The sequence below is a fragment of the Rhinichthys klamathensis genome, unplaced genomic scaffold, assembly GCF_029890125.1.
Source record: "Rhinichthys klamathensis goyatoka isolate OS25496 unplaced genomic scaffold, OSU_Roscu_1.1 h1tg000262l_1, whole genome shotgun sequence".
NCBI lineage: Eukaryota > Metazoa > Chordata > Actinopteri > Cypriniformes > Leuciscidae > Rhinichthys > Rhinichthys klamathensis.
The window spans coordinates 390,432-414,346 of NW_026606783.1; the positions used below are offsets into that span (position 1 = coordinate 390,432).

General features: G+C 37.3%; 1 protein-coding gene across 5 annotated transcripts in view; it reads left to right on the plus strand.

Annotated features, from left to right (window-relative positions):
• Window positions 1-23,915, plus strand: part of arhgef1b (Rho guanine nucleotide exchange factor (GEF) 1b) — a 47,240-nt gene that overhangs the window by 5,139 nt on the left and 18,186 nt on the right. For 3 of the 5 annotated variants that reach the window (XM_056267818.1, XM_056267819.1, XM_056267821.1), the window contains exons 2-12: window positions 8,821-8,885; window positions 10,876-10,962; window positions 11,287-11,400; window positions 12,092-12,190; window positions 13,500-13,542; window positions 13,665-13,770; window positions 13,940-14,080; window positions 18,732-18,761; window positions 22,291-22,408; window positions 22,526-22,580; window positions 22,887-22,919. In XM_056267818.1, coding sequence (XP_056123793.1) covers window positions 8,859-8,885; window positions 10,876-10,962; window positions 11,287-11,400; window positions 12,092-12,190; window positions 13,500-13,542; window positions 13,665-13,770; window positions 13,940-14,080; window positions 18,732-18,761; window positions 22,291-22,408; window positions 22,526-22,580; window positions 22,887-22,919 — 853 coding nt within the window. In that variant the 5' untranslated portion in view covers window positions 8,821-8,858. Of the gene's footprint in view, window positions 1-8,820; window positions 8,886-10,875; window positions 10,963-11,286; window positions 11,401-12,091; window positions 12,191-13,499; window positions 13,543-13,664; window positions 13,771-13,939; window positions 14,081-18,346; window positions 18,655-18,731; window positions 18,762-22,290; window positions 22,409-22,525; window positions 22,581-22,886; window positions 22,920-23,915 lie in introns of those variants that run through there. The other 2 variants (XM_056267820.1, XM_056267822.1) reach the window with 2 other exon arrangements.

Consider the following 23,915-nt stretch of genomic DNA (forward strand, 5'->3'; position numbering starts at 1 on the left):
TTATTGTACTCTCCATTGACAGTCTACGCAACTACCACTGACACTTCAAAAAGTTCATAAAGAGATCGTAAAACTAATCCATATGAATTGAGTGGTTTAGTCCAATTTGTCTCAAAGGTGAAAATATTTAATTTAGGCTTTTATTTACATATAAACATTCATCAACTCACACATCAGTTGTGGTAAACGGAAGTATGAGCATGATCGCTTGAAGTACGAGAACCAATGTGGTTCATTCTAGTGTGTTACGCAGCATGTTTGAGCTTCCGCAAGAACCAATGAGGCTTGTTCTCGCGTGTCAAGCAGGTTCGGTAGAGGTTAGGCTTAATATAAAGAAAAAGAGAAAATCACTCACTGCTCTTGACTGAATAACTTTTGTAGTTTTAAAAGCAACCATTTGTAATTCATGCAGTGATGATTGTGCAGTGTTCTACTTTTTATATTTTATTACTTTATTCAGTTTCTTTAGTAGGCTATTACGTGATAGTTTCATTTTAATATTTCTTTTAGACCTAACGTACCCGAAAAAACAACTTAAACTACTTTTTTTTAGTTGTATCTTTGTTCTATTGTATACTATATTCTTGTAATTAATTCTTTAATCTTATTTAATTACTTATTGTTTAGAATCTTTACTTGTCTTCAATAAGCACTTCAATAAGAACTTTTTACTTATATTTGGCTAAGTATTATTTTTTGCTGTGGTATTGAAACAATTGAGAATTATGAAATTTGAATGTCATCTACGATGTTTGCAACTTTACAACGTTATTTCCATAAAAAAAACTATATATACTATATATACTGTTATCGTGAAATAAAATGACTCCTATCAAGATATTAGACTTTGGTCATAATATCGCCGACCCTTATTAGACCCCATTGACTTTCAGTATATATACACATTTTTTTCCAGACATGTTTGGAAACAACATGAAGTTGAGTAAATTTCGACAGAATTCAGGTGAACTGTCCTTGAAGGCCTCACATAACGCTGTTTAAAATTAATTTTAATATGAAAAGATCTGTTGCGGGTAAAAAAAAATGATTGGACAAACCTAGTAAGTTTGTGTGCATGCATGAATGTCTGTGCAGGTGAGAACATGAGATCAGTCAAGTAGTTTCTTGTCGCAGAAGAGTAAAAAGTTGTTCTGTTATCTGTTTTTATTGTATAGAGCTTTAAATGAGCTAATTTGGTTTTCTGGTAAGTCAAGTTTGCAAATATCTACTGAAATGAGACATCAGAAGGCCAGTGCAAACAGCAGCAGAATGTCTCCTGCTTGTGTGTTTATGCAGTGACAAAGCTCTCACAGTGTGCTGGGGATGTGTGTATACGTGTAATGTGATGTTTTTGGCATGCTTTGCTGAAGCAACAGAAACTGTTGGTGTTCTCTGACCCATTAACAAAGAACCCTATGTCTTGTCATGAGTAATAGTAGTGGCGTATGTCTGGGTGGGAGGTATGTTTGTGGAAGCTGGATGTGTTCGCTGTGTGTGAATTGTGGTTGTAAGTTGTTAGGAAGCAAAGGTGTATGTGGACGCTTTAACGTTATCCAAAGACATAAGTGGAAAATATAAAGCTTAAAGTGAGCTAAATATATTTTGTGACAGAGATGCAGAGTCTAAAAGAGAAGGTACAAAATGGGATATATTTTCATGTGAAAAGTAAATAGAGAGGCACGAGTCGACTGGGGCCATTTGAAACAAGGAAATGGAAAGTTCAAGAAGACAGAATGAAGGAGAGATTGACTAAATTGACCACAGAGTAGAGACACTAAAGGATTTTTTGTAATGGAGCCTCTGAGTTGGTATTCAATGACAGCAGAAAAGAAAGTGTCTTGGCTGTTGTGTCATCTCTTGCTGTGAGCGATGGGTTTTTTAAGATACCGTGTCAAGTTAAAAGTTGTCAACTTAAAAACAAACAAACATGTCTCTCAAGATCCCTGTGTTCTGCAGCATTTCGTCTGTCTTTGTCCATCTGCTCGCAGGGAGATGCCTGTAGTTCGCTTCAGGTGCGTTCACACTGACTGTGAATTCAAAGCGATCTGAACTGAAGTCGTTCATTCATGGAGGGGCAGACGGTGATCAGTTGGATTAAGCGATTGTAGGAACAGCACATGATTTAATCTCACAAAAACATGATGGTGGTACTTAAAGCTTGAATTGAATTGAGTTTTTATAGTGGTCACAGGACATTTGAACTAGATTTATTATCATTTTAAAAATGTCACTAGTTTTTTGGTATTTTAGTTAAGGTTTAATTTTGTAATTCTATTCTATTTTTTATTTTTTTTCACATAGCACCACAATTTGTTCCATCTCTTTGTGGCGATACATACTGCATTTCATCAGAAACTGCACAATACAATAATAGCATCAGAGTCTGTGATCAAAGTTCAATTTGTCGAAAATCGCAACTACACCCCATACTGCAGTACTTACTGGCAGTGATTGCGCAGTAAATGTGCCATTACTGCTACATTCAGCAGTTACTATCAGCACTCTCTGCAACTCCGGAACATTCTTGATTCCACAATATGGACTAGATAGATACACTGGACAGCAACTATATAGTGGATTTGCCAAGTTTTGCAATGTTAATGCTGGCATATAATCCTTGAGATATGTTCATTAGCTTGAGGTTGTTTAGATCAACTAAACAATTTGCATTGTCTTTACATTGTTTCTCTGAAATCATGTGTAGTGCACCATATGTTTGCTGTGACAACTTTGCTCCATGCTGGTTTGTTATAGTGGTGTCGTCGATTTCTGATGTACCTGCCCCGAAATTTCACGTACTGTACAAGCCAGCAGGGATTGGTTGCTTTACATGTTGTTCATTGTCCAGCATTGAAAATACAAAAACAAGTATTTTTTTTCTATATATTTCCATTTTGTTTTCATTCATATTGTAGTGCACATTTATATTTTCTGTTTATTGTTTTCTATATTTTTTTGCAAACTCCTTTTTTTCTTCTTTGTGATAGTTTTAGTTAACGATAATAACCTTAATTGGAACTAGGTACGATTCAAAAGCTGAAATGAATAGTTAAAATGGGTGGAATTATTCATTACCATAGCTGTGTTGTATGTTTGATGCAAGGGCATATGCCAGAAAATGATGTGGTGTTCCAGGATCCTCCCTCAGATGTTTGGCGGTGAGACGTGATGCAGGCGGGAATCGCTGAAGAGAAACGAGTTGCAGTCAGGTTGAGTCAGATCGCCCAGGGTGGAGTGATGAACTGACAGAATGATGGATGTGGTGACAGGACTGTGGAGGGGAAAGCGAACGAGGCTGGCGGAGGGCAGGAAAATGATTTGATGTGGTGATGCCAGTGTTCAGATCTGGGAGTTGAGCTACGGAGTGATCACCTGTCTCCATTGAGACTACTTGTTTTGACCGAATTCTAGCATTTTCCTTTTGTTACTGGCACATTTTCAAGAGGTACAGATACAGTCATCTCTCAGACTTGACTCAAAATGGAGGTTAAAGTTGGATGATCTACCAGCTAAAAGGACTTTATAGTTGTTTCTGGGAGTGTGTTTTAGGCGTATAGTCTAAATGCGGTTGGCTCCGTAAAGAGGGTGGGTTGATTCCTGGCTGCAGATCACAGTGCTGGAGCTTCCTGGCATTCCCTGCCCCTCCAGCACTCAGCCTGTTGGACACAAACGGTACATGATGTAAAGTTCCTGAAAAACTGTTCTCCAATCAGAGATGTTCAACGTGAGAACTTACATGGACACGTGTATGAAACACAGATGCATACTCAGACGTTAACTCACTCTTACACACAAATTCGCTGAATCCCGGTTGGCGTGCCTGTGGTGGAGCAGGTCTGTTGGGCAGCCGGACAGGCCAGGTTTGTGTGCAGTCAAAGGGCTCTGTGTTTGAAGCGGGCTGATTACTCCCTGGACTCGCAGCCCACATTTGGAAACAGTTAGAGGGAGACTGCAAGCTGCCACGGCTTTTACCAATCAATGCGGCGGTGCGGCACTGGTTCACTCGCCCAGCATTTGATTTTGCATCCGTTGGACAATAGTGTCCCGCTTAGCCCCCAAACCCTATCCTTACAAGCTTGTAATTCTCAAGAGTGTCTGTGATAAAGAAAAGTTTTATATCAATTTTCAAGAATATTTTAAATATTGTTTTTTAGTATTTGAAAATATTCTTGAAAATGGTATAATTTTTTCAAACCACATCTTAATTAGTAGATATCAATAAAAAGTAGGTATTTTAGAAAATTTATTAAATTCACTTTTGAAAGTTATGTTTTTATGCCTTGTAATAAAAGTTAAAATTATCTAATATTTTAAGAGACTTATTGACCTTTACACAAAGTCATGAGGGTCTGATCAATGATGGCCATGTCCCAAATGGAAACCTAAAAGCCCTCGCGATCTTCCTCCGAGTCCACACTTTCGTGACGTAATCGGGTAGAGGTTTGCTGCAGAGCTTGCGGGTTTGTCAAAAGTGCGCATTGAGGGCGCATATTGGCTAGGGATGGGACATATTTGACATTTGAGTCAATTTTTCATTTTGAATACTGTTAAAAAGTACAAAATGGAGGACCAACGAGAACAGAAAGCTGGAAAGCGTTAGATCTAAAGGAGGGAAGCAATCGGAAAATTCACAAGCTTGCCAACCTCACGCAACAGACTGAAAATGTGTTTGGCCTTCCATAACAAGGGAAACATTTTTTTGCCAGGGATCAGTGTTTCTGATTCTTTTTCAGGTGCATTTAATACTGTGGATGCCTCAAATATTACAGATGGCTTAAAAAATGCAGCGGTAATAGATAATACTTGAAATGTGTCCTTTATATGTCCAGGCTTCTGTACGAAACATCCAGGAATTGGCATTTTAAGAAATGTACTGAAATGGGTCTTGATTACCTTTAAGTGTGTTCTTCAGAACGCATGCCTCCGGGATATTCCAGGCAACGTTTACGTCTATTAGCAATGATGGGAAGTTGAGGCTATAGAAATAAAGCAGGAGGAGATAAAAGTGCTCAGCAGGGTGAATAACAAGCTTTTCTCCCCTCCTTTTTTCAGAATTAATGGTGTTTCAAGCATTCCTAATTTCCTATTTCTATACTTGAGGATAGAGAGTTGAAGGAAGAAGTAGAAAGGTTGTTTATGTGTGTAAAGAATGTTGAAAAAATTGTATCATGGTTTCCATAAAAATATTAAGCAGCACCACCATTAACATTAATAGTATGTTAAGAAATGTTTCTTGGGCACCAAGTCATCATATTAGATTGATTTCTGAAGGATCACGCGACAATGAAGAGTGATGCTGAAAATTCAGCTTTGCCATCACAGGAATAAATTACATTTAAATTTACATAGCTAGATAAAGGAAAAAATGGGAACGCTGTAGGCAAGAAAGAAGGAAGTTAAGGGTGGAGAGTGTGTGATGTTTATTAGAGGTTAACACCTCATAGTCACACATCCTTACAGTCCTTTGCTCTAAACATTGTAACACTGTTTATTCCTCTCTCTCTCTCTCTCTCTCTCTCTCTCTCTCTCTCTCTCTCTCTCTCTCTCTCTCTCTCTCTCTCTCTCTCTCTCTCTCTCTCTCTCTCTCTCTCTCTCTCTCTCTCTCTCTCTCTCTCTCTCTCTCTCTCTCTCTCTCTCTCTCTCCTCTTCATGCTCACATGGTCAGTGAGGCCACATGCCTGTACGCCACCCTTCCTCTGCTCTTATTGGAACGACTGAGAGAAGCTCAGAGATCTCTAATCTCCTGCAGTATTGAAATACCACACAGTCCAGAGAGAATCAGAGAGAAAGAGTGCAGTCATTACATACTTCTGAGGAGATAGCGAGCGATAGACCTCATTAACCCCACCTGTAACACCCCAGTGGCTCCACGCTCTCATTCTCAGTTAAATTGGGAAGATACACACTGTCTCTGACCAGTGACCACCATGCAGATCTTTCTCTCTTTCTTGAAGAAAGTCTGTGCTTAACGCTCGCTGATTGATCTTGACAGCTGTTGAGATGATTTATTAAAAGCTGTGGGTGTATTTAAATGTCTTTTAGGTTGTCATTTATCAAAATCACATTTTAGCATGTTATCCGAGTCATACTCAAAGTTCATGAATTTTACAGTCCTGTCTCAGTAAAGCTTGTGAATGTGATGTCTGGAACAGTTATGGCTTTTATCGTTTTTCTACCCACTTATTTTTTTATCTGTCAGTTCCTCTTTCCTCTCTTATCCTCCATCACTGTTCTCACTTGACTTGTTTTTGGTTACAGATGTTTTTTCCGCTCAGTTTCCACATGTATGCATGAATGACTTCATCTATTTGTTGTTTTTCTTTCTTTATTCTGCTGATATTGTGATGTTTTCTCTTTGTGACAGAGACGAAGGCAGTGTCACGAAAAGAGAGAGAAAGCATCTTCACTAGCCGTACTTTATACGCTTTCCATGAATTGGATGCAAAATAGAGCCTGAAACCATTTTTTTTTTTTAAATGTATTGTACTTTATTTTATTTTCTAAATTCAAAATGTCTAAATAGTTCTTGGTTAATTTAGTTTAAAATTCAAAATGTCTAAATAGTTCTTGGTTAATTTAGTTTTTATTTTAGTCTAAATAGTTTCCTTATTTATTTATAATTTTTTGCAATAATTTTTTTTAGCAATAAACACTTTGGGTCTGATTCATGAAACACGAGCAGAACGAATTTTTGTGTAAATCGTGTGTAAAGTGGTTCTGGCGTAAATTTTCGGATTCATTAAAATGTATTTTCCAAATGTTAGTTGGTACGAAAGAAATCTACACCTGCTCCCAGCCACGCGTAAATAGTGAGTTTAACATCCGAACGTTTTGCTCATTAATAACTAAGGCTGCATTTTAATTCACCTTAATCGGGTACATATTTACACAGCATTTTGAAAAAATATTATATATAGTAATTACATACGGTTTTTCTTTTTACTTTGGGACTGTTTTATTAACAGATGAAACTCCATTAACTGCATCTGTAATAGGCTATGCTGCCAAACTTCCTTTTTTTTAGGACCTGATATGCCACTATGTAACCTATGCTTGAAAATAAAATGTGGTGTTTTGAATGAACTTCTGGTAATAAAACGTCGATTTCTGCATCTGAGAAATTTTTCTTTTTCATTCGCTTTTGAGAAGACATGTTGAAATCCTTCGTTTGGTGTCATAATATGATGCCCATATATAGTTGTCAGTCGGATTTAATGGGCGGGATTTATGGTAATTGAGAATGAGCTTGCACGCGCGTCCCATTTACGACTGATTGGAATTCATTAACACACACACACACACATTTCACTATCACATCTGACGTTTACGAAGTATTTGTGAATCAGGAGATGAGTTTTTCGGGAAGGTCTCTTTACGTGCAAATCACTCTCATATTTACTCTTATATTTACGAATGTTTCATGAATGAGACCGTTTGCGTCTAAATGAAATGAACAGAATTTTTAAATTAGCCTAGATTTAAAAAATATTTGTAGTTTTTTGCTACAATAATTTGAATGTCAGTTGAATAGATCAAAAATGGTTTTGATTTTGTAGTATTTGAATTGTTTGTTAGGTCAAGATAGTAGATAGTTGAGAAGGTCAAGACCCCTGATGTGGGACAGACCAAAATCGGCTGGGGTTCACAGACGTTTGATGTATTGCGCACTAGCTACTTTTCATGCTAGATTAATTTTAAATGTGATAATAGTTCATCTAACATTTTTAATAGTTCTCACTATAAATGAAAACATAGTTGTTGTGCCTATAATGCTTTAAAACAATAATGGGACACCAAAGTATACCCTATTTGTGGAAAGTGCCATAAATCTTTTCACTTTTCTCCTTTGTGTCATACACTTGTCTATGTGTTTGTCCCTCCTTGTCTTTTTCCTTTGTTTATGCTCTCTGTTACTCTGAACATGACTTTTGCAGACAGGTTGACAAAAAAATGTCTCTGATCGTTTCCTGAGGAAATTACACCCACTTCCTCCCTCTCTCTCTCTCTCTCTCTCTCTCTCTCTCTCTCTCTCTCTCTCTCTCTCTCTCTTGCTCCTGTCTCTTTATGCTTGCCTGCACTGTAGACGCAGTGCTTTGGAAAGCTTTGAAGATCTCAGAGACTTGGCTGATTAAAGCAGCTGATAAAACCCAAACACAAACACCGCTCCATTAGCAGTTATTTTAGGCTTTTGCTATCATACTGGTTCAGTGCAGAGGACAAGGCCATTGTCCCAACAGCTGCATACGGTAGTCTGGTATGCAAAGACATCCCCCTGTTATCTGCTTTTTTTTGTCTGAAAGTTGGTGCACTTTCACTGTGAAACTCAATGCAGTACACAGTACCCTAATGCCGGTATTGATGCTCATTGAGATTAGATCATAAGAAGCCTTTGTTTTATATTGGAGAATGAGTAGACAAACACATTGGCAGGACACTGAGCAGCGAAAAATTCTTTTTAAAATCTCTCCTGCAGTAAAGATCTTGTATCTATTATTCTGAAGGCGGATGATAAGGAAAGCAAAACAACAAACTGAACTATAGATCTTTTGACCACTGAGAATGAAATGAAGTCACTTTTTTTCATTCAAAACCCTGCTCATTGATAGACCGTAATGGTATCTAGCTCTAGTTCTTCCACATTGGTCTGTCTGTTATTGATTTATTGGCTGATCCTGATGCTGTTGTTCTCCATTCTGTATACTTGTATCAGATGGCCCAATCTGCTTTGCACGTGGCAGTATGTTTGTATGTGGTCCACTTTGTGTTGTATTGTTGACACAGGATGCCGTTCTAGCCTTTCATGATGTCTTGTCTTTGCAGGACCTCAGATTACCAGTGTTGGTGCAAACTACGACAGCATGGATTATGAAGACGCCCAAAACGGGGTTTGTTTCCATTCGTTCTTGATGTTTTTATAAGTGGCCTGCATCTGATTTGATAACAGAGATGGTATAATCAGTTTCCACCATTATTACCAAAACAATGCACTATGCATTGCATCTCATGATTGAATACACAGATTATTTACATGAAAAGAATATTATCGAAGGGGTAGTGAAAGAGTTTTATTTGTGTTATATTAGATCTAATTCGCATCAGGTTATGGACAATGAATACAACTCAAATACAAAGGCATATACTGTCTGACATTACAGCTGCCGAGACGCAAATGTTTCTGGATGCTTAATAAAATCAGGAATGTGCTGTAGTAGGTGGGGCGGCACAGCTGACTCTTCTCTGAGTGTCTTGTGCAATGAGTTATACTCCTCCATATTCTCACCAGCCTGAAGGGGGTTTGACCTTTCTGAGGGGGTTTAGCAGAGTCCGGGAAGTACAATGGTAAAGTCCTAAACATAGCAGTCTAGCTATAAGGGAGTCCCTCTCTGTAGTGAATCTTACTAGTGTTCTCAAAAGTACCAACTTCGGTATCAAGTCGTTTTTGTAAGCGCTCGGTGAAGATTGATGTATATTTACAACATGTTTTTGAAGCGCTGATCATTGTAGCCAATCACAGACATATCCGATAAGCGTGTGAGCACAATGGGCAATCAGAGGTGTTTACGATTTTGCTCAACAGCGCTCAAAGCGTCAAATTTGGTACCAAAGTCGGTACTTTTTGACAATCCAAAATCTTACTTCAGGTTACATTGCTACACCAGTAGGGGGCAACAAGTGACGGCTTTATGAGTACGTCACTGAATCATTCATTCAACCTATTTGTTCAAAAACACTGATTCATTCAGGAATGTAAAAAACACTACTGGGTGTTGCTCTGACTTGAGCAAATATCTCTCTCTCTATGCTTAAAGGGGAAGTTCACCCAAAAATTTACATTCTGTCATCATTATTGTTCCAAACCAGTATGACTTTCTTCTGATACAGGTCATGCAGGTTTGGAACAGCATATGGGTGAGTAAATCATGACAATGTTTATTTTTGGGGGAAACTATCCCTTTAAATGTTTAGTTAACGGCAACGCATGCACATTTTATCTGCGATTAAAATGTTTACACTAAGAAAACATTTGCTCTGCTTGTACTTGCAGTATCAGAATTGCTTTTTTGTTTCTACTGAAGTAAACCCTGTTAGTCTGTTGAATTGCTGGAGTTTGACTTGTACAGGGATTTTCAGCCTCTTTCCACTGAGTTATTATTGCACAACAGTGACAGAGCACAGAGGAAATTTGTTCTTAGCAACTCTCACAGTAGAACACTGTTACATTTACAGCCATTGGCCAGATGCATTGGTCCGGTTTATGGAATATTCCTCTGATTCAATTTAGTTTCTTATCAACAGGTGGAAATAGAAATCTGATCACACAGTTTAGCCTCTTGTTACTTTTGTGAAAGAATGAGCTTCATTTAGGTGGTAGAGTATGAATATTAATTCACTCTTCTCCATGTTTAAATGTTCTCCTTGGCTCCCTGAGCTCCGGTTCACAGCATGAATCTTTTAATTTAGCCTGAAGTCAGAATATTTGTGGCAGCTACTTAATGTTTTCAATTCTTCTCCTTTAATTAGAAATCATCTCATAATAGCAGTATAATGTTACACGCAGTATGTGACATTTTTTAAGGGCTTTGTTTTTAGTCATTTTTATAGTGTGGAGGGAACTGTTCTTTATTAGTATTGTGTAGATGGCCACAATACATTCTTTTACTTCCTTACCAACACTTCATCTTCTTTATTAAAAGTGTTCTATATTTAAACCGGGCCATCAGGCCATCCTTTTATTTTTGAGTCCTGTAATGAAACTCATCTACCAATATTAAAAATAAAAATAAATCCTACAAACGTTAGCTGTAAAACGGTAATGTTTTTTTGTGCTGTTTTTTAAGATTATTTCTGTTAAATCTGATCTTTCTCTCTCCACAGCGCGGGCCGTCAGGTGCTCAGAGTTCGAATCCAGCCATGAATATAATCGGAGCAGAGGATGAAGACTTTGAGAATGATGAGCAACCTGTGAGTGAAACATTAGCTCAGAATTAGTAGTTCTTTTAGTATATTTGAGGTAAAAAATATTTGGAATATGCATTAAATTGATCAAAAATTACACTGAAATTGTCATCACCGCAATAAAATACATTTTAAAATATATTAAAATAGAAAACGGTTATTTTAAATTGTAATGATATTTCACAGTATTATTAATTTTACTGTATTTTGGAAGAAATAAATGCAGCCTTTGTGAGCATCAGAGACTTCTTTCATAGACATTTAAAATCTTACCAAACTGTTTGTTTTTATTTTATTTCTTAATATGCATGTAAACACTTTTCTTCTCAGATGGTGGATGATCAGTGCAGTCACTTTAACAGTATTGAACTGTTGAAGTCCAGGCCCACCCACCTGCTGGTCTTCGTTCATCATGTCATGTTACAGTTTGACTGTGCTCCTGTGGTAAGAAATTACAGAATGTGTGCCAGTTTATTTTTGTCAGTTCGCATGCATGCGCTTACTTTAGTATGTGAGGCTCTGTGTGTTTCTTACACTATCTCTTGTTCGGCTATGAATGATGTGTGTGTTTAGGGGGTGAGGGTGTCATGTATGTATTAGTATTCAGATAAAGCCCTTTTCATGTGATTTAAAGCATGAGTATTTCTTCCTTTGTTTGGCATGCAGCCAATGTGATCTACCCCAGGTACCGTCTCCCAAATTTCATTTAACCTCAAAACTCTTCTGATAGGATACATCTCACAGATGCTAATGTTCAGATGAATAATCTAAATTAGTTGGTTAGTAAATTAGTAGGAGTGAGGTGGACATCTTACCCTATATTGTTTTCCTTTTGTGGACCTATAATGTATTATTGAGTTAGACCAGTTATGTTTGGTTTCAAATCCAGCAGGTACTATGTTGTGTTCATTAATTTTAGATTGGCCCATTTATCCCTGTCATTCTTCCTGATACTCTTTTCTCACTGCTCTAAAAAACGCAACTGCCTCTCCATCCAGTCAATAAAGTCCACGTATAGGTTAACATAGCACACATCACTATCCCTCTTTTTTTGGTGTCTACATCTGTCAGTTTTCTTACTCTTGTTTTCTTTAATCTCCCGCCTTCATTCTCTCTCTCTTTTCCCCTGTTCTAGCTATGTTACCTTCATGCTGACCTCTTCAAGAACTTCAGTGCCAAAGACACAAAGAAGCACTTTGGGGAATTCTACAACACTTTCCTTGAAAAAGGAGCGGTATGTGAACAGAGTTCTAGACATCCAGCTGTCAAGTTTATTTATCTCTTTACAAGTTTTCCTCTTTGTTCTGTCACAATTTTCAGTCTACCCTCGTTTTATTGTCTCTGTTTTTGTTAGACCCCCTAAAGGAAACCTGGGGAATATTTTTGAAGGGGTATTTTATTTATCACACAGATGATCTGCTGTTTGTCAATCTTATCTTTGAGCTTGTTGTCTTTCAAAGTGGAGAAATAGTTTTTGTTCATTGTTTTCTTAAATAGGCAGATTAACCTAAATTTATACATGGAACATAAAAAAAAATACAAAAATGTTGCAAAAACAAGAGATTTGGAAAGAAAATTCTGATGAAATTTAGAAAAATGCAGAATGGTAGTTGGCACATAACCATCACATGTCTGCGTCATTCCTTGTCATTTTATTTATCTTTTTTATTTATTTTTTTCATTTTGCAACTCCATTACCTTTTAATTATTATAAGGTCAGAAAACAGCATGATTAATAGTTATAAAATTATTCACAAAAAGCTGTTTAAAATGATTTTAGGCTATTATATTTGTATCATCATACCAGACAGGTATGTCTGTATTGCATTAAAGTGACTGAAATGTTTGTCTAACTAGGCAGTAAGCATTTGGAGTGATAAGATTTTTTTTTTTTTCAAGTGGGTTTTATTTTGCAGTAAAATAAGTAAATGACTGGACTGGAGTGCTTCTTAATTTCATCATTGGTATGGGTTAATTTTTCTGGTTCTTTATGATTATATTTTGAATACCTTTAATATAGTCATTAGAGATAGACTGTATGTTACCCAGTTCTTTCTTTTAATTTCTTATGATACTGTATCATGTCATTTCCCTGCTCATCTGTTTCTCCCCCAATCCATCTTTGTTTAGACTTGATTTTTTGTCTTTGTCCTTTTCCCCAAGTCTGTCTGCATATCCCTTCTGTCCAATGTAACATTTTTCTCGGTGTGTTATTTGTCCTTTTTTTCATCCTTTTCTGTGTCATCTTAGTGTTTGTCCTACCCTAACTTCCGGTTTGGGTCATGGGAATGACCTCCCCTGATGAATGACTTTTTTTTTTTTTTCATGTTTCATTTTTAAGTTTTTTCTATTCGATATATAATTTAGAGTTGACATGAAGGCTGTTGACATGTGGAATCTGGTTATTTATATTGTTATGACCTCTGGTGGTGCTGTGCTGAATTACAGTCTACAATGGAGGACAAAAACATCAACTTTAAGTTTTATAATTAATATAATGCAATTTCTTACCATTCTCTCTTTTCATTCCTTCTATCTTCCAGATTCTCAAAGTATCAGTGCCAAATAACTTAGCATCTGAACTGGGTAAGGCCTTCACCAGTAAAAATGAAAGTTCTTCTCTCACTCCACTTAACGTTGATATTGTTTTATTGCTGTAGTTTCATTAAATCCATTCGCCCCTCTGTCTCTCCGCTGTGTTCCTTCAGATCGCTTGCGTCCAGAAATTTGCAGCGAAGACCAACAAAGACGTTATGTTAATGAAGTGAAGTTCACGCAGAGTCCAGAGATACACCGGCAGCTGGAAGACTATAGGTGAGTCAGTGACCAGTGAGTGAATTTCAAAATAAAGTGAACCTAGAGTACTTTGCATTCATGATGCACAGTATATTTACCTATAAGATAAAAATGTCAGGCTCTGATAACAAGTGTTCATCTATCCCTGGTGCTCCAGTAGCATACTTGTCTTTGTTTCCCTCATTAGGCAGAAGAGGATGATGGGAATGACTCCCAATGAGCATGAACTAAGTGACGTGGAATCCCATCGTCCCACCGACCGCATCCCAATGGAGATGAAGGAGAAGGCTGTAGCTGAATCCTTGTTGGAAAAGATGGTTGATGCCAAGTAAGAGATGCCAATAATAATAATAATAATAATCTTATTTTATTCAACAGATGGTTTTTATAGTTGTGCTTTAAATTGTGACCAGTGTAGAATTTTTGAGCCCTGTGCTCCATAGATTTCAGCGAGATTGTTATACAATGAAACAGAAATTCACTTTCTTAGTCATTATCTATTCCATTAATTGTGCAGCACTACTAGTACCTTTATTTATGCATCCCTAGTTTTGGTGGAATTATCCCATATGTTATGGTCAGTTTACAGGGTGTCTGTTTTCTTGGTCTTGTCTGAAACGCAGAGCCAGACCTTTACTTTTTGCTGCCCTCCATAGTGCCTATCCTATAATCCAATCCTAATTTCTGCCTATAATCCTATAATCCTGTCTGCTGTGTGATTTTTGTGTTGCCCTGCCGAGTCAAACACCATCTATGCAGTGGGGAAGAGGATAATTTGCCACAAACAGATTCGCTTTGACAGAATACAGCTATTGTCAAATCTGCATTCACAGCGGATCAGAACCCCCGAGTCTCTGTCGATATTCACTCACCGGCTGCTAACTGATGCCTATTGAATGTGTCACACTGCACAGGATCTTCTTGCTGCTGGGCTGTTTGACCCCTTGCAGTGAATTCTATAATAGTCGTATCAGAATTCACTCCACTCACTGTTGTGCTTCATATGCAGTTCAATTAACTCAGAGGACCAGCTGACGTATCCATTAAAGTTTCATTCACGGCTCTAAAATAGTTATTTTGTTGTGGGTTAGGGCCTTTCTTCTTTGCCTTTTGAAAATGTAAGGCAAAAAGTTAAATGGATGCTCGCCTAAAATGAACGTGATTGCAACCAATATGATTTTTTTTGTCTTTTGTGAAACACAAAAGGAGATATTTAGAACAATGATCAGGCTGCTCTTTTCCAAAAAAGTGCTAAACGATAAGTGTAGTCTATATGATTTGTGTGCTATATTCCTAGTCTTCATAAAGAGATTCACAGTATATCGGTACCATATTGCTTATCTGCTGATATTACAGATTTTTTAAAAGAAATGTATTTGGTATTGGTCAACATTGGATATTTAACTGTGCTCAGTTTCCCTATTATTTTTTATACTGTATTATAATGTTTTGATGCCTAAATGTACTTTTAAAATGATTTGTTTTATCATTTAAAGGTTTAGGGTCAGTATTTTTTTTTGAAAGAAATTAAAGGGGTCATGTTGTGCTTTTTCACTTTTTCAACTTTAGTTAGTGTGTAATGTTGCTGTTTGAGGATAAAAAAAGATCTGCAAGGTTACAAAGTTCACTCCAAAGGGAAATATTTTATTTAACAGAATTCACTAAACAAGAACTATAACGAAGGACTCGTTTGGACTACAACACATTTTTTCCAGACTTTGTGAAGTCACAATGTTACTAATTTAAATAATCTCTGCCTACGGAATACGCAAAAAAGGGGTTGAGGCCTGGTTGAGCAGCTGCTATGTCAAAGAGACGCTGTTTTTTTTTCCACAACTCATTTGTTTGACCTTCCTAAGGCTGACGAACTTAGAGTGGTTTAAATTTATTTTTAACACTTTTCCTGAACATTATAACCCCAACGTTTATCTGTGTCCTGCACATTATTGTGAACAGCTTCCAGAACCACAATGCAGGCTACGCAAAAAAGCTTCTCCTGAAATAGCAGTTCCCACTTTGACGGGACAATCACTTGTTTGTGGATCACAACTTGTAAATATGTCTTATTATTTGTAGTTGCATTTTCTATTAACAGTTCCAATTATAAGTTTTATGTTGTTGCTACGATGTAAACAAAGGGCAAAGCTTTGCCTCTGCTCGACTGCTAGCCAACATTAGTGTTGATATAGTATACTGAAGCTTTTGTAAGCTCTCGCTTTTGTAAGGCTGTTCACCGCCCCTTTAGTAAAATGAACCTTGGTTTTGTGATCGATGACTGTTTGTATTACCATTGTTTTGATGATTAAATGGTGTATAACGTAAAATGTATAAGAAAATTACAAAAAAACAAACATACCACCCTGAAACATCCTGTGAAATCCGTGCTTGCAAAGTCCGTGCATGAAATCCTTTCTGTTCAATCCTCTTGTTTGTTAACATTCTTAAGTCTGATCACACTTGAATTGGTTTGAAATTGACGCCATCCTTAATATTTACACTTGAGCAGATGAAACTCGCAGTTATGGTAAGGGGCGTGACATTTCCCGAACATGCTCTTACAAGCGGTGCCAATCACAGCACACAGGGCCAGCTAACCAATCATCGATACCGGAACTAAACGGCGCGTTCGAGACAGACTGGGGAGAGAGGTACTGTAATAATCTGAAAAAGTGTGTTTTTTGAACAATCAAGCATGAAACCATACTAGTACACCCCAAAAACTAAATCAAGACTTCGTAAAAGGGCATAATAGGACCCCTTTAACACTTTTACTCAGCAATGACACATTTAAATGGATCAAAAGTTACCGGTATAATGTTACAAATGATTACTATTTCAAATAAATAAATCTCACTGAATCTCACCCCAAACTTTCAAATGGTAATGTATGTACAGTGTTGTTATTTTTATATATGTAGTTATGGACTACATTGTACACATGGTCCACAGGATAAACCTTTCATCAGAGGGACCTGTGTGGTTCTTTTACTGTACAGGGTGCAGTGAGTGCCAGATTTTCCCTGCTGGCTTTTATTGTGCAGAAATAATGATCTGAATTCAGATTGGCAGAGTGTGCAGCAGAAGCGAAAAGCTCAGCAGTCTCCTCCTGTCTCACTTCCTGCATGCGGGTCCTCACTACCCGTGGGGTGTAATGTATAATTCCTACAAACCCACGTTCACCCTTTAATGTGAATCTACTGCACTCATTGACCCCTCTTTGATCCCTGCCAATTAAAGCACCCAAGTTTATTTGCTTAAAGGAACAGTTCACCTTAAACTGTGGTAGTGTATAAGATTTAATTCATAGTTTAGCTTTTTATTGTGTCTTGTAGTTAAAATCATTACACAAACCTCAGCACACAGAACACTTCTGGCTTCATTTTGTTTCACGCATGTCTGAATCTAAAGGCTAGAGAGTAAGATAATGATTCAGTAACTGCTCAGTTAAGGATTCATCAAATTGAATCAAAGCGAACATTTGTGAATCTTTTTGGGTGGCTCATTAAAATAACTGTTAGGAGTCATTTCTTATTTGTTCATGAATCCACACTAGTCGCTCTCTGAGTGCAGAAAGACTTATTTGCCTGCCATTATATTGCATACATTTTGCAGTCTCTATATCCTAAGGTTCAATTCAGACTCCAATCAACTCTGGTAAAAATAAACATTATTTTACTGCTCAGCAATTGTGAATCCTGCAATGTGGTATAAATGCTCTGCCTAGTCACACCCTTTATTTCTATTAAAAATATGCACCATTTTACTCTACATGTAACTGATTCTGCCCTAAAAAAAAGAAAAAGAAAAGAAACTAGCAAACAGAGAGGAAGTGGTAGAGAGATGATGGTGTCAGAAGTGCCACGCTGGCAGGAAGTCTCTGCATTCTGGCTCTCTGCCAGAGAGAAATATAGAAAGAGGGATGCAACAGGGGTCAAGTTTGAGGCCGGCAGAGGGAGGGAAAGGGACAAAAGCCGGTTTGCAGTGAGACAGAATAGTTAATGTATATTAGATCCACCAGGGTAAAGTGATGTTGTAAAGGCTGCACTGGAAAAACATGCATGTAAAACATTGTCTCTTACTCATTCAGTGGCATTATTAGAGACATAATGTGTCCTCAGAGACTTCACACAGCTTCTTTTAATGTCTAATCTCAATATGGCTATTCAGTCTTCATATTCACTCACACAGTCGTCCTCTGTTCTCTCAAACACTGTCTGCTTCCTCTCGCACAGTTTTTTTTTTTTTGATCCCTCATTCATTCTCCTCCGTCAGTATAACAGTAATGACCTCACTTACAGATGCTCTTATTGGCTGCACTTTTAATGTGAGAGGCGGATCAAGGTTTTTGATTGGCCAGACGCTGGGGATTCCTTATCGCACTCCTCCTTTTGTATTATCATAGGAAAACACGAGGATCTGATTTCCATGTTCTTGCATGCTTGTTGCATCAGACAAAAACACAGTTAAATAGTAAGTTCCGTGGATGAGGCACTTAGATTGCTTGTGGACATTGCTGGAGGACAGTCTCAGTGCCTTAGGAGAGTGCCATCGTAGTGCTTGCAGTTTGAGAAGATAGCATAGCTCAGACTTCTAGACAACTAGTTTTGCAAGAGATTGTTTTACTGAACTTGATTTTTGCATAATTTTGTCTTTCAAAATTTGCCTGGATTGCAATTTTTGATGCAGCACTATTTTTTTACATCTTTTTTTTTATTTTAGTTTTCCTTTTATTTCACTTGCAAGTGATAGAATATGTTCATTAGTTTGATTTCTACAAACAATACAACAGTTACTGTCATTTTGGGTCAGGGAAAGTGTGAACGCTTCAGATTCCACCGTCCTAAAACAGAGATAAAATCCAGTCGAGAACGAGGAAGAAAAAATGTTTCTTAACTTTAAACGGTGAGTCCTTTTGACCAGCGTTGTGCTGCATTTTTCCTTTGGTATCCCTCTAATTATTTCTGTTTTGCTTTTTGCAGCCCTTCAATTGTTGCCGACAAGGACAAAGGGTGAGTTGTCTTTTTCTTCTTCTTTTTTTTCCGCAGTAGTCATTTGCATGTTCCTATATGGTTATTGCATTGACTGGTTTGTAGTTTTGTCATTTTCTAACTATAACTATTATATAGTCACTTTTATGTGGTTGTAAATTTCTAGCAGTTTCGTTAGTTTGGTTGGTTTGATTTTATAAAAGAAAAAAAATGAAATTGGTGCATTTATTTAAAAAAAAAAAAACACACTGCTGAAGTTAGATGGTGCATAGTATTTCCGTAAGAGCAGCTGTTGGTGGCTACTTGCAGTTGTTAATTTGGACAATGGACATGCACATGTGCACAGTCTCCACCTCCAGACTTCTGTCCCTCCCCTTTTCAGTGCTCCTTCCCCTCCCTCTTCTCTTTCTCCCCCTTCACTGGAGATTCTGCTGCTCTTTTAGAATGAAGGAAATGGCTTGATGCCAATTGAAGATCCCCCTGAGGTACTTGGACAATTTCATAGTACGCTACAGGGGTTGCATTGATAAGTCACTGATCACATCATTTCAGTTGCACTTCGCCAATATATGGCAACAGTCAGAGGAAAATACTTCTTCTATCTACATACAGCGGCTTACTGTAACGGTGTGAGTCATTATTCATTTTGTATAGTGAACTCTGAATGCCAAATATACACTACCATTTAAAGAAAGTGACAGTAAAGACATTAATAGTGCTACAAATATTTTATATTATGCAATATTTTAAATAAATGCTGCTCTTTTGATTGTTCTAGTCATTAAAGCAGGGGTCTCAAACTCAACTTAACTGGGGGTCGCTGGAGGTAGAGTCGGGGTCAGGCTGGGCCGCATCAAGTATTAACAAAAAATAGTATTCAAGTATTCCAAAAAAGGAGCACAACTGATCCAATCTTCTCAATATTTATTATTAACGTTTCTTCTGAACTGTTCCTCTGAATTTGAACATACCTTTCTGTACATGATTGGTTCTTCATGAGTTGTCCTTCTGACAGTTGAAATTCATTTTACAAACTTCGTTATTTCAAATGTAGGCGCGCGGTAAGCGCGCTCATAATTGAAGCGACGCGCTCATTTTTTCCAGGCGCAGTATGTTTGTACTTCGCGGTTGTCTATGACAACTATTGACAACAAACCCACCGTAAGTTGTCACGAGACTATCTATGGTAGCCCATAAGGGATAAAAAAAAATATAATAATTAAAACGCGGCACACGCAACGACGGGCCGCAGTAACATTAAAATTTAATGTCAAGTAGGAGGCCACAAAATATCACCCCGATATTCGCGGGCCGCGAGTTTGAGACCACTGCATTAAAGAGTCCTGAAAAAAAAGTATTATGGTTTCCATAATAATATTATGACTGTTTCCAACATTGATGATAAGAAGAAATGATTTTTTTTAGCACCAAATCAGCATATTAGATTGTTTTCTGAAGGATCATGTGTGAATCTCAAGACTGGAGTAATGGCTGCTGAAAACTCAGCTTTGGCATCAGGAAAAAAACGTCTGAGATGGTTTAAGTTTTTTTGAAAACTAACATTTTGTGAACCAACCTGAAACATAAAGGGTGACAAAAACCAGAAGTGTCATGACTGTTTTTTTGTGTGCAAAATTACATTGTTGAAGTGGTTCTTACAACACATTAAGCTATAAAGCGACTTTTTTCATATTTTAGTACTCTATAACCATTTCTGGGGCCGGTTGCACCAGCTTTGTGTAAGTTGTCCAAAGTTACAACTTTGATGTAAATGGGGACTAAGTTACAACTTACAAACTACTAAATATTTTTCCGTTGCACCATTAAACTTAGTTACTCTACGTATAAACTAAATATTTAAGGAAGCCTCCGATCAGGAGTAATGGTTGGAATAAAATAGCAGACAGATTGAACTGCCTCAATAAGCTCTTGTTTTACCTGACAGACTTTAATTCTTTAGAGACATATGATAATGCTGATATTTACACTTGCTTACATTTTAAGAAAGAGAACATTATGTGAATAGATTACTTTGTTAGCGGCTCATCAACACAGCGCGCCGCTGTGTGCATCTGTCCCATCGGTCCGTGTTGTGCATGTCAAATAAAATCAGTCATAATCAATAAATGTAATTTCTAATGTTTTTTGTATCAGTGCTTATTTATTTATCCTTATTAATTTCGTTTCAAATACAGTTTCTGAATGTTATTTACATATAAAAACACTTATTATGGTATTCATGATTAAGTATCATATTTAAAGCAACACCAAGTAACTTTTCCTCTGCGGTCGCCCTACAAGTTGGAAGCGGAATTGTCCATTACTGCTGTCGAAAATAATTTAGCCTACCGCATCCTACTGTCGCACGCGCACACGCACGCACATGCTCTGTTTATCTAGCACCGGCTTTGGAATCATGATGACAATTCAAAAGCTACCCGGCTGCTAGGTATCTTACATGTAGTCTACTGTCGAGTACGCTACATCTACAGGGTATCCGCGGGGTCTTGAAAAGTATTAAAAGGTGATAAATCAATTTTGGGAAAATTAAGACCCTTAAAAAGTATTAAAAAGTCTTATCACGGCTTTATAAAGTCTTACATTTTGAAAGTATTTTTTCTGAATTAGCTGTCCAACAGTTTGAGTCCCAAAAACATCGTAAAAGTGTGTGAATTTAGTCATTTTTATTAAAAAAACGAAGAACTGAGGCACATGTCAGCATGATTGTTGTTGAGGGTGGAGCAAAGTTTTGTTTTGTTTTTTAATAAACTTTACTTTGATTTACTATCCCAGCCTATTTGATTTTTTTTTTTTTTATCAGAGTGGTCTATAGTCTTTATCACAAACTAAAACTGTTAAGTTAAAAGTATCACTGATGTAAATGGTGACAGCTTGAAGTGGCGGTGAGGTATTAAAAAATATTGAGAAGGTCTTGAAAAAGTCTTGAAAAGGTATTAAAATTAACTTCAAGATTCCTGCATATACCCTGATCTATCGGCAATTGTAACGCTTGCCGTAAAGCAAGTCAAATTTGTAGTTTTCTTATGTCTTATTCGGACTACAGAAACGCGACCTGATCTGGCAATCTTACATAGCGTGGATATATCAGATAAAGGACCGCAAAGCGGTGGCATAAGTGCATTTCACCATGTCACGACTTGATGAACCACTGAAACGATTTTGAAAACATTATTTTAAGGTAAAAAATCTTACTTAGTGTTGCTTTAATGTAAACATATTTTTACCGTTAGTTGCACGAGGCAAAAGTTAGAATGAAGGATAAACTGAAATTCACAGCATTTAAACACAACTTCTGCTCACGTATTTGAAGGCTGCTATTGGATCATTGAGAGTGAACGTCATATTATGCGTCTACGCATTACTTTACGGAGAGCTTACGACCTACTAACAACATTCTGCCTTACAAACAAATGGTGCAATGGAATTAAGTACAGAATTAGTTACAAACTAGCTAGTAGTTACTAAGCCTCTACTGTGGACCTTACATTCCAATTTAAGAAAGAACTGAAAAACTTTTTTCTTCCTTCAGTAACTCCATCTTTGGAGCAGTGGCCTTCTATATGAAGCACCTTGGCGTCAAGACAAGAGCACTTGACAACAAGAAGGCTAAGTCAGGATGGCGACCCTCTGTCCCCTCTGTGTTGAAGGTTAGATTACATACTCAATAGTTCATTAATATAATATAAATTCCTATGTTTTTAACTGTATCGACTGTATTTGTATTTTCTTGTCTAATTGTATTGGGTTTTTTGTGTGTTGAACAGCCATGGGGAACCAGCAAACCCACCAGAAACCTAGGGAAACTATCTACATTCTCCCGTATGTACTGCACAGAATCCCTTCATTCCCCTTCCTTTGAACACCCGCCCTACTTACATCACACTCTCATTGAGCAAACCTGTATTATTTCACTGCGCACATCGATTTCCATTCTGCCATTTACACTAATTACCCATTTCATCTCAGACACCTGCTAAGATAATTGAAATCAATGTACACAAAAACACTTCTGTAGTTTATAGTATGAGAAACATTCTGCATATATTCATTAAAATACCTGCAATATCAAAGATTGATGAAAAATTTAAAGGAACTTGTTTGTGTTGCTATGTTTTCCTCTTGCAGATGATGGTAAGCAAACTAGATTGGACTTTGAAGGTATTATGGTCTGTTCTCTTTGTGTAGATCCTCTATTCTCGGATGGTACATTCCCTTGCTAATCAAATCTAATGCATGTTTGCATGTTCCACTTCAAACACATGGGTTTGTCTGTAGTTTCCGTTTCTTTATCCATCCATGTAGCCAATCTGATATGGTTTTCTGGTTGAGATGACTCGAAAAAAGTGTCCTTTAAAGTGGTCCTATTATGCTATTTTAAAGGTTCCTAATTTTGTTTTGGAGGTCTTCAACAACAGGCATCAAAAGTAAAAAAAAAAACACTATATACAATAATATACATTGCACATCACCACATTTTTCAATGATTCTCAAAAACCTCATCCGAAGATTCAGTCTCTCTAAATCCCTCCTTTCCGCAAGCCTACTCTGCTCTGATTGGCCAGATGGCACAGTCTGTTGTGATTGGTCTACAGCTTACAGCGTGTGTCTGAAACGAAACATCAATTACCAAAACTGAATTTCAGCTACGTATGCTTTCTAAAGCTCAGCGATTTTCACTGTAAGGACAGTAAAGATGGGGTCGATTTTACTATATCAATCCAAACGCGAGTCACTAGTAGTAACTAGTTAATCAATCATACTTACAGTTTGTGATTCTGAGGAGCAATTTGGTCCAAATAAAATGGGTACTGTGACTGTCCCATCTTTAATGGATAAGCGTTTTTGTAAATCCCATTTAGACCTCACAGAGATTTGAGAAGCAATCGTCAAAAGGTTATACTGCAATTATATCGCTGTGGTAATTTCTACCACTGACTCTTTACATCCTCATCGTTTGGAAGTGTTTAAAAAGAGAATTTGTTTTTGCAGAGCAGAAAACAGCATCTTCTCAAAATGTACACAACACGATCCAGCTACAGTGTTTTGAGGGCGGGTCAAAGTAGGCGTTGTTCGTGGGCAGCCAATGAAGTCCACAGGCGGGCATTATGCAGATGTGTCACGGCATTACATATGCAGGCCACGGAAGTGAGACTG